Below are 12,125 nucleotides of genomic sequence, written 5' to 3' on the forward strand. Positions count from 1 at the left end.
GTAGATAACATCCTCAGCTCTACTTTCATCAATTGCCTGTGTTAAATCATCAAAAAATGCAATCTATTTAGTAAGACATGACTTGCCCTGTACTATGCCATGCTGGCTCTCCCTAATTAGGCCATTGTTTTCTAAATGCTAAATCCCTAAGAAATCTCTCCAGTAACTTCCCTACCACTGACATGAGACTCACCGGTCTACAGGTTCTAGGATTATCCCCTTTTCCCTTCTTGAACAATGGAACAACAGTAGATAATTTCCATTCCTCTGGGACCTTGCCAGTGGCTATAGAGGACACAAAGATACTGGTCATAGCTCCAGCAATTTCTTCATTTGCCTCGCTCAATAAGCAGGGGTATATCCCATCAGGCCCTGGGGATTTATCCACCTTAAAGCTCTTTAAGAGACCCAACATTTCCTCCACCTTTACTTTGAAATGCCCCAGCTCTAATACTCTCAGCACCGATCTCCTTATCCTCCACATCCTTCTTCCTGGTAAATTCTGATGTAAAATACTTATTAAGGACCTTATCCATGTCTTTCGCACCCAAGCAAATGTTCCACCCTTTATACTTCAGTGGTCTCACCCTCTCCCTAGTTATCCTCTTACTTTTTTATATATAGAATACTTTTGGATTCTCATTAATCCTACTTGCCAAGACTTTTTATAGCCTCTCCTGACTTTCCTAATTCATTTCTTGGGTTCCTTTCTGGTTTCCATATAATCTTCCAGGACTCTGATTGTAGCTTCCAAAAGTTTACATACTTCTTCTTTTTCTTCTTGACCATTTCTATCCCTATAACACCCATTCCTGCCCCTCTCTCAACCAAATGTCTGTAATAGCTACAACATCCTAATATGTACTGATCCATGTTCTAAATTCATCACCCTTATTCATAATACTCCTAGCATTACAATACCTCCCTCAACATCCAAGTTTCTTTTACCTTACCGTCCTTGTCCTTCCTTCTGACTGGAACATACCGTGTGCAGTTGGTCTTTAAACACTCTCCACATGTTGGATGTACACTTGCCCAAAAACAGTGTTCCCAATGAACTTTCCCTAGTTCCTACCTCAATTTGCCCTGCTCCAATTTAATACTCTTTCATAAGCTCTATGCTTAGCTTATCTATAGCTATCTTAAAAGGTTAAGGAGTCCGGGTTACTGCTCCCTAACAGCTCAACGAAATGGCTCATAAACCAACACCAGCTCCAGTACAGTCCACCTCTTGTTGGATTATCTATATATTGATTTTAGAATCCTTCCTGAATGCACCGAACAAGTTCTTCCCCAGCTAAAACATTCGCACTAAGAAAGTCCCAGTTTATATTAGGGAAATTGCTTTTACACCATAATCTGCCTACATATTTGTTCCTCAGTGTCCTTGTGGCTACTGGGGTGTCTATAGTACAATCCTATCAGAGATATTGTACCATTCCTGTTTTTGAGTTCTACCCTGTGTACGAGCCTTGCATTATGTCCCCTCTGAGAACAACCATGATATTGTTTCTCATTAGTAGTGCAAATGCTTCTCCCTCTTTACCTTTCCCACCCATCTGGCTTCACTTATCACCTTTTAATTCATGCATCTCCCCCTTTTCCTTTCAGTCCTGAAGAAGGGTCTTCAACTATTTACTCTTTTCCATAGATGCTTCCTGACCTGCTGAGTTACTCCAGCATTTTGTGTGTGTTGCTTTGGATTTCCAGCATCTGCAGATTTTCTCATGTATGTGCAATCTGTCCCTCTTGTTCCTGCCCCCTACATCAGTTCCTCAGCCACTCATTCATCTGTACTATTATCCTAATCCTACCCTGACTAGCATCTGGCACCAGGAGTAATTCAGAGATTACTACCGTGGAGGTCCTAATCTTCCATCCTCCTTCCTAATTCTCTCTATGCTCTGGGTGGGTCCTCTTCCCCTTACATCATTAGTGCCAATGTGCATCCCAGCCTTTGATGTCAAGGAGATTGTCAGGTACTCTGAAATCCCACATCTCAGAGGAGGAGCATTCCACCACCTTAACTATCTTGCCTACATTGAACTAAAGACTAATGATTTACAGAAGATAAAAAAGCTCACCTGTTCTTACCTATGCCTCTCCTCTGAAATCTTTGAGTTTCACACAGACCTTGTCTTTTCTCACTGACGCCTATTGAGCCAAAACCTGACCATTCTAACACTGACTGACTCCAACAATGGCCGCCCTGCTTACACCTCCTTTGTTTTTATTGGCTAAAATAAAGCTCACTCCCAATGAAACTTACTCTGTTCAAATGACTCCTGCCCCAGTACAATGCTGATCATTCACTCGCTAATCAAAAGAATCAAAGACTACAAGGTGGATAGGGGAAAATATCGAAGGATGAGCGCAAAGTCTCCTTGAAAAAATGCAGTATCTTTTGAATCTCTGATCCATAACCTCTTAAAGGTTATGGGGCAAAGTAAGGATGGTATAGTGGCCATGCATCCAGAGAACAGAGAATTCCCGTTCCTGTGTAGGTATTGGAAGGAATTACACACCCTCCCTCCAGGCACCTCATGCACTGTCAGGGGTTCCTACATTCACCTGCTTGGTACTTCATAAAATTCAAAATTAGAATGAGGTAAATTATCCTTGATTCAAAAGTTTAATTTTTCTGAGTTGACACAATAACAAAGTACAGGTGAAAGGATTTTCCAAGGTGAATTGATACACCACGATCCCAGCTCATCAATCCCAGAAAGATTCAAGATTTTTTAAATTTTCTAGTTGTAGGCACTCCAGTCAGAGTGAGTCCAAGGTGCTCATATTCGTACATTCCAAAAAAAAAAGATAGGCAGGTATCCTCTGTATTTCAACTGGACTAACCACTTTAACACCATCCAGCCCAAGATCTTGAGGCACAAACTAACGGAGATGGGAGTAGACTCTCACATGGTGGATTGGATAGTGGACTACTTGACAGATAGACCTCAGTATGTGCGGTTGGGAGACTGTAGGTCTGACACGGTGGTCAGGAGCACAGGAGCGCCGCAGGGAACCGTACTCTCTCTGGTCCTGTTCACCCTGTACACATCAGACTTCCAATATAACTCGGAGTCTTGCCATGTGCAGAAGTTCGCTGATGACACGGCCATAGTGGGGTGTGTCAGGAATGGACAGGAGGAGGAGTATAGGAAACTGATACAGGACTTTGTGATATGGTGCAACTCAAACTACCTGCGTCTCAATATCACCAAGACCAAGGAGATGGTGGTGGACTTTAGGAGATCTAGGCCTCATATGGAGCCAGTGATCATTAATGGAGAATGTGTGGAGCAGGTTAAGACCTACAAGTATCTGGCAGTACAGTTAGACGAGAAGCTAGACTGGACTGCCAACACAGATGCCTTGTGCAGGAAGGCACAGAGTCGACTGTACTTCCTTAGAAGGTTGGCGTCATTCAATGTCTGTAGTGAGATGCTGAAGATGTTCTATAGGTCTGTTGTGGAGAGCGCCCTCTTCTTTGTGGTGGCGTGTTGGGGAGGAAGCATTAAGAAGAGGGACGCCTCACGTCTTAATAAGCTGGTAAGGAAGGCGGGCTCTGTCGTGGGCAAAGTACTGGAGAGTTTAACATCGGTAGCTGAGCGAAGGGCGCTGAGTAGGCTACGGTCAATTATGGATAACTCTGAACATCCTCTACATAGCACCATCCAGAGACAGAGAAGCAGTTTCAGCGACAGGTTACTATCGATGCAATGCTCCTCAGACAGGATGAAGAGGTCAATACTCCCCAATGCCATTAGGCTTTACAATTCAACCGCCAGGACTTAAGAACTTTTTAAAAGCTATTATTAATGCTTTTTGAGATAGTGATTTAGATGCATATCATATTTTTTTACTGAGTTAAGTATTGTATGTTATTAGTTTTGCTACAACAAGTGTATGGGACATTGGAAAAAAGTTGAATTTCCCCATGGGGATGAATAAAGTATCTATCTATCTATCTATCTATCTTGAATCAGGCCAATGGGAGGCCTGTGGAAAGATATGCTATGGTGGCAGAGACAGCAATAGCAGAGCTGAATTTCCCATGACACACTCAGATTCCTGAGCCCCAACTTATTTCCTATCCCTGGCAACAATCAGAAAATTAATCAGATCGTTTGCAAATGTGGCTTAATAATTGACCTAAGGTAGAGCTTTAAGTATCATATTGGCCCCGTCACTATTTTCTATCTCTTTAACTGCCCAACTATGTCCTTGTTTCATCTCATTTGCTGCTGTAAACATCTTTCTGTTATCCTTTGAATTCATCAATATTGGGCCCTTTCCACACACCATACCCACACCAACCACAATGCCTATCTATGCTAATCACATTTGCCCACATTAGGCCTATATCCCTAATCCCAATGGATCTAACATCAATTCGAATGCAATCCTGACTGGACCCCAGTATTCCACATTCCATATCTTAAAGTCTCCCTAAACTGCCAACTAACACTGACATCTGGTTATCAAAGACTTAATTTTAAACTTTGCATTCAAATCCCTCTTATGACCTTGCCTCTTCTCACCTCTATAGCACTCTCCGGGATATCAGTGCTCCTCAGGTTTGGCTCTGTATTAACCCAAATTTAATTGCTGTATCACAGGATTGCTGTGCTTTAAACTGGCAAGGTCTGGAATTCCCCCTCAGAACAGTACTGATTCTCTGCCCCCTTGCCCCTTTTAACATGCTGCTTGAAGCTTACCTCTTTGACCAACATTCTAGTCATCAGCCTCAATATCACCTTTTCAGAGGCCATTTCTTATTTGATTACACTCCAATGAGATTTTTTTTCCTGTGCCAATGGAGCAGTAAAAATAGTACTGCTGTGAAAATTAAAAAGTCCTTTCAAGGCAGCTTGTCTTGTGGGCATGCTATGTTGGCATCATTTTATTTTCTAAGTGGGATTTTATTTAACATGTTACAATTAATTTAGAACCTGATATCATCTGTGGTTTCTTCCTATTCTCTTAATAACCTTTCATTTATGTGACTTGCAATGAAAAACATTTATCAGGTTAGACTATAAAGGTACTAAGTTGCAAGGGAAATCTTGCTGCATAGCTCCAGACTACACCTGTGTGATGTGTACATTAATCCTGAGTTCTTGCTGCTTCTTTCAGGCAAATATTATGATAGCTCCCATGCCACTCTTGAAAAGACGCAGAATTTAAGCCCGGTATTTACACTCAATTAGTGGTGCAAAACAATATGATCCATATTGGAGGACAATAATCGTCCCAATGGTATTAACAACAAATAGAATCTCTTACCCTCTCTTTATCTATCTATCTATCTATCAATCAGGAAACATATTTCCAGCGATAAGACAAAGCCGAATTCGCAGTGGAACATTGGAATCTTTTCATGATGCATAACTGATTACAAATACGACAATAATGCTCACAGGTATCAAAGGAGGCAAAGAAATCAGTGTGAATGCAGACATATGAAAGTCCGTGTGTGGGGGTACTTGTCATACCTAAACTCAATGGAGTCCTGCTCATCCTCCTAGTCATGCTGGTTAGTGTATGTTCCAATGATTGCAGAGCACACCTGATGGACAGCTCTGTTCACTTGCACCTGACTGCTGGCTCACATATGGATCCATCTGCCTGGTAGTTTTTGCTCTGTATGAAGCTAATGGAATTTGCAGTTGATTAACCTCAAATCTGGAGTAAACTCTTGCCTGGCAAAGCAGCTGGCGATGTCATGACAACTTGTATTTCTTAAGTGAATAAGACAGCCACAAGCATTGTCGTGGCACTGTGCACAGATACTGAGGAGGGCAGCTTAAAATCTGAAGTTTGAGAGCTAGAGAGGAACAAAAGGGAGAAGAGTGTTAACACCATTTTAAAGACAGCAGTGAAAAATAAGGCACTGAAACAGAGGGCGAAGAAGGCAGTTAGATGAGTGACAAGCAATTGCGATGCGTTGATTTCATTCCAAAGTTATACTTATGCGGGTGAATGGTGGGGAAGAGGATGTCCTCATCACTCACCGTAAGCAGCAGAAGATTGGGGGAAAAGCCAGTTTAAAAGGAGCTGCCGCCGATGTTTCGCTCAGGCTACGGTCCTCGATCAGAAGAATCCCTGAGGAAATTCCCAGTAACAATGTAAAATTAGATTCAGAGCTTATCTGGCGCAAGAGGAAGATTTCCTCCGACCAAGCCGGACTCAGGCTCTTTATTTATGCAAAAACCTTCGCTTCAGGCCGAAGGTAAACACAGCCAAAAGCCGTCAGAAAGGGAGACAGGGAAAGCGGGTACTGAGGCACAAAAGCAAACTGGAATAACAAATCCACGTTAAAAAAAAATCAGGAAATAAGTGTAAAAGCAGGCAGGAAAAGAAAGACGAGGACCGAACTGCATTTAAGGAAATTGTGACAACTGGCAGGGAGAGATCCAGCTACAAAGTACAGCTGCTCCACATCCTGCCAGAAACGTAGGAATTTAAAACAGAACTCGCAAATAGATTAAACTGAAAAGAAATGTGTTTCTAGTGTAGGCAACCACACTAGGGGTTAAAGCAAAGCTAAACGCAACAATTAGATGCAGAAATTTTCTCCAGAAGAAATAACTGCTGGGATATCAGCCTCCTTCACAATTCTCTATATTCGGATTTAATTACTGTTTTCATATTTTAAAGTAATTTACCTGCATGACGGTGTATGAGTTCCCTTCAAAGTAGAATGGCGTGGAAATAATAGCAATCTACAGATTTAAGATAGGGCCACTGTTTAACGTGGAGTGACAATGGTGATCAGAGAGAGGTAATTTTCTTTCCCTTTACTCTAGCTTCCTACAGCGTTTCAAAGTGCATGAGACTATATCTCTGTGCCCATGGCTGCTTCAGATTGCCCACCACAGCAGAAGCGATCCCGTGCTAACAGCTTGGATAGACTTGGTTACCCGCAAAGTAAGAAAAGTTTGGAACAGATGGGGGAGGGCGGAATTAGAACCGTTTTCTTTTAGACTTCGGGAAATTGCCTCTCTGTGCCCGTGGATCTCTTAGTGTCGGTGTAGTTATTAACCTTATAACTGGAACATCCTGCTCAATGCATCAGAGCAACTCCTTGCATGCAGCTGTCATGTACCGTTATCAAATTGATATTAGGGCACTGCGTGCCGCCAAATATTTACATATGCAACTCAGACAACTAATAAGTATTTTTTCTACACATCTTTGAGCCAAAGGATGAATAAACAAATTGTACCTAATTTATTGGTAAAAGACCTCGTATTTTGTTCAGAAACTGGTCGTCGGAATGCTGTCTAATTTAAGTCTTCGCTTTCAATCTGAGAAGCCCGGAGTGTAGCGACCTCAGTATCAGACAAAGACTCCCCTCTCTCCACTCGTGACGTTTTGCACGAAATTCGTGTAAATTGCAAAGAGTTCAACACCGCGCCTTCAGTGATAACACGGAGACTCGAAACTTTAATTGGAAGAAGGCCAAGCGAGATTAAAACTTGTAAAAAATATTGCTCGAAATATAATTATTTCTCTGGACAGGGATACGATCTCCACTCATTGTACAACTGTTTTAGTAAAGGAAATGGAATAATTCCCAGGCAGAATGGAAAGATAAAAACACTGTAATTCTGATACCTGATTGTTGCCGGGAAAGATTCAAAGGAAAAGCTACACAAAACTTGAATTACGGAGATCAAAGTTTCCCGCATTCAAATAACATTTGCAGAAATCCCTAGCTTCATCACATATGCAGTTGGACCCTTGGGTCAGTGCTTAGCACTATCTATTGGGACAAACATCACAGGTAATAAAATGAATGAAGCTTTTGCTCAGAAATGATTGAGAACGTTCCAATACACGGAATGGTTTGTTTACATACAAAAGAAAGCGTACTGGGAGGACGGTAATCATAATATGTCTAGCGCAAAAAAAAATGAGGGAGGGGGAAATCGCAAAAATGATTGCAAAAGATCAGATAAAGAGTGGTGTCCGACAATCTACTACCGTCGATCAAATGTCAGCGCCACATTTAAGTTTGAACCTTCACCCCATTCTTATTGTGCTCCCACAACAAACAAGACAGCAGAAAATATTTTGTTCCGCTGTTTTTTTTCCCAGCGGAAATTATTTTTAAATTTGTTTCGTTTCTGCATTGAATGAACTGACAGTCGTTTATATTCGAAACATTTTTGACCAGGCAATATACATCTGCCTGAGTTCCATCCGGTATCACGGAGGAAATCTGAGTAAATCATGTTTATCATAGTGAATCACCTAGCAAGGTAATCTGGTGAAGAGGCGTAGCTCTCCTAACGAAAACAGAAATCATTTAAGCAAATCATATCCTATGCTGAAAGAAAACAAAACACAATGTTGTGAACAATAAGGTTAGTGGATGCTTTCAAGAGCAAATACATTACCTGATCTGCCTCTACATCGTGCTGGAAATATTGCATTTTTTATATTCAGAAGTAGCATATGAATAATTCCAAATGTTTGTAGCTGAATTTTAATTTGTAAAGTATTGGTAACAATTAAATATCATTTTTATCTCACACAAGTATACCTTTGTGCACGAGAATGTGCTATATTTGTGTGTAATGCCATAACTGGATAACATCAGATTATATGAGTCACACTTACCTAGACAATTTTGTAACAAAGGCGCACGTTGGAATTATTAGCAACAACAATTCTATGAATATTTAGTGTTAGGCAAGTGCTTTCCTTACAACAGTTCCCTATGTTAGAACAAATAATTTTACTTAATGGTCAAGAATGCCCATTCTTCTCCATGCTATTAATTCCATGCGTAGAAAGAAATTTTGTTATTAGCTATGTTACGAATATTAGGCTCTGTTCCTATTTTACAGGCATAATGGACATCCAAATTGATCATAATATGTAATTCATATAATCATCTAATCCTTTCTACATGTGTCATATCTGAGAAAATCAATACATTTTACATTTTTTGCAAGTCAGTCAAATATTCTTCAAGTCTTTAGTCATCTGAATCTGTAGTTGCTCCCTTTTCCTGTTTGAATTTGTGTGTAAATCACAGGTCAATTTCATACATTTAGAATCAAATAACCAATAATCTCTATTCACGGGAAATTATTTGGAAGGCAGAACATCAGCAAACAGAATGTCAGAAGTATAATGCAGTTAACTTAAAACCTATTCAGAAACAAATAATCACTGATATTTTAATGGGTTAAAATTAGTTGTTATAACTTCTACAACATGTTTATCAATCAAGCGGAAGAGAACAGATGAAAAGAGGGAAAATGTCAACACCATCCTACTAGTAACATCAATGCAAATAACTCACTCAGAGAATGATTTGGAAAATCTTTTAGGACTTTAATTCAAATTGTAATATTCTGAAAACAATAGTCTTTCTCACAGGAAGAAATACTGAGGCATCTTAAACTTTGCTGCTTCCCAATTGCTAACAAAACTAAAAACACATTTTTAAACACAGAATGAAAAAAAGTTCATAAGAATAACACAGCTGTGTGTAGATACTTGCTGAGAGTACAGGTCATTTGAACAGTGTGCAGCGCTTATTAAATTTAGTCTCATTTTGCCGTTGACCACAAAAAAATCAATTCAGAAATTTTTTCATGCAAAGAGGTTTGTTTTCACAGCATGTTTAGATTCTTTTCCATGTCGTTTAAACTCTAAGAGACAGAAAATAGTCTGCATACCACACCTTATTGAGTCCTTAAAAGAACAAAATTCATTACAGCATTCATTCCCAGCATTTAACATATGCAGGACATTAAACACTAATCATGCAGTAATAAATATAGGCACTGCATAATATTCGTTCAATCCAAAGGTGCAGTCATCCAATGGAAATCAACATAATTATCAGTTTTATCCCCCATTGAATTTAATGGCAAAATGAGAAGCAGGTTGTTAAAAGTGCTCCAGAAAGTAATACTGCATGCACATCTTCCTTAAAACAGCTGTGCATTAACTTCACATGGTTCACTCCTCTGTAAAGTTTTTGCACAACACACCATTGAAATTCAATGATAAGAAATGGTAAGCACATGCAGAGGAAAAAAAGGAACGCCTCCTTTTCTATTTTGAAATGTTTACGATTCATTAAAAATAAAATTCTCCTTTCACAGCAGCAGTCAGGGGAGGGAGCAAAACCTCCTACAGAAAATAAATTCTACCATAATTATAGCTATCACATTGTAATTTATCTAGCAGTGACATAACAGAACTTGTATTATTACCATTCGTCTCGATTATAACAAGAAGATAGTAGCAGACATGTATTTTCCTGACTATCCTGGCAAAACCCAGGATGTAGCAGCAATCTTAAAGCACAGGTTTGAAAGAACACAAATGGACATGACTCCAGCCCTGAGAGAGAGGTCATGAATACCTTGACTTGAAACTCTTCACATTAATTCCCCCCATGAGACAACATATTTCCAAAAGTGTATCTCAAACTTGTCCAGGAATTCAACAATATTTCAGCCTCCCAGCAGAGAAAGGAGAGCAAAACCTGCTGTACAGATTCTCTTGCCAGGCTCCATCCTGATATTGATGCAGAACAAGTAAGTTTACGGTCCAGTTGTGAAAGAATAATGCATTCATTGTCCCAACAACAAACTTATTTTCTCCTTTTCTCTTTCTTCCCTCATACCCCTCCCCTCCCTTCCTCGCATTGGCAGAAGTTGTGTGTGCCTCGAGAATAATAATGACCAAAATAAATAATCACTTTTAATGAATCGCAAGCTAATGCAGAGGCTGAAGCACACAATTATGTTTCACATCTCCTTCTCCCCACACAACAGAACTCATTTGTACCTCGTGCTACAATGGACTATTGTGCATCCTCCTGCACTCCGTGTATCCTTTTAGATTCAGCAAGTCAAAGGTTGTGTGGCCCGACTGACTGTGAATTTTATGTTAACCTCTCCGCGCTACACACCGGAGCCATTCAACGACTCAAACCACAGGTAAAGTTGCTAACAATCTACATAATGTAAAGAAGCTCCAAAACACATGACTTAAACTGACAGGAACACATTATCCCACTATAATGAAAACAAACAGAATACTATAGATCAGTCGTATGTAGAAATAGTAACGAATAGAAACAGAGCATGATACTGCTGATCAAATCTCAAGTTAACTCTGAATGTTGCAAGAAAATACTTAAGTTTTGTTTGCAGCTGTTTTAAAGCAATAAATGCAACTTAAGTTTCAAAGTCACTGAAAAACTTAATCACTAGCATTTTGAAACATGCTCCAACTTGCATGCAAGTCTATATGATCAACAGACACATCTAAATAGTACAGCTCTAATTTCATGCTTTATATAAAAAAACACAAAATTAACACTTTGTCCTGTCAATCACTTGTACTTTCTTGCACGATTCCAGGATAGGCAGGTTACTGTGCAGTGGTCATTGTTCAAAAAGCATAGAGGAGAAACTGAAAGTGTGAGATTACAGCTCTGAATAGTGTGAAAATCAAATGTTAATTTGATGAATGCAAGGTCTGGGACATTCAGTCAAAGAGGGAGGGAAAGTAAAAAAAAACAGCTTTTGCTGCCAACTCACCATCCACCATGTCCTGGCTGAGATGTCATAGCACAGCTGCCATTTGATGGAGCTGTCGGAGGGTTTCCCGGCCATTATGCTGTCAACAACCTTCATCTGATGCAGCTCACGGGAGATAAGACACCTAATTGAGAAAACATTTGCAATGGCATGTTGGGCAACATTGTAGCCCAATCCATACCATATGGAATCATGGGTAAAGTCTCCTTGACAATGAACCAATCTCACAGACCCAGTGGCAAGGTGAACAGGAACTGAAGAGTAATCTGTTCAGTACTGTCTTCGCTTAGAAAAAAAGAACCCACTGCACAACATCAAAGTGAGGCAGCAAAAATAAGGGTTTCAACACTGAGATGATTCAAGCCTGCAAGCTTTTGGTGAACATGGGGAATTAATACGAGAAACACAGGTAGTGGACTATGGACTGAGAATGCCATAGGCTATTAGCCGAAAATTTCTGCATGACAGATGGAACTGTTTAGAGTATCATGCAATGTTTTGTTTTTACAGACTTCGAGGCTGATGCAGTATCTGTTTCTACAA

General features: G+C 40.0%; 1 protein-coding gene across 4 annotated transcripts in view; it reads right to left on the reverse strand.

Moving 5' to 3' along the window:
* nfia (nuclear factor I/A) overlaps window positions 1–11,693 on the reverse strand; it is a 775,862-nt gene extending 764,169 nt beyond the window's left edge. For all 4 annotated transcript variants that reach the window (XM_073063061.1, XM_073063065.1, XM_073063060.1 and 1 more), the window contains exon 1: window positions 11,583–11,693. In XM_073063061.1, coding sequence (XP_072919162.1) covers window positions 11,583–11,678 — 96 coding nt within the window. In that variant the 5' untranslated portion in view covers window positions 11,679–11,693. The remainder of the gene's footprint in view (window positions 1–11,582) is intronic.
* Window positions 11,694–12,125: the final 432 nt, after the last annotated feature.

Source organism: Hemitrygon akajei, chromosome 12, assembly GCF_048418815.1.
Source record: "Hemitrygon akajei chromosome 12, sHemAka1.3, whole genome shotgun sequence".
Taxonomy (NCBI): Eukaryota; Metazoa; Chordata; class Chondrichthyes; order Myliobatiformes; family Dasyatidae; genus Hemitrygon; species Hemitrygon akajei.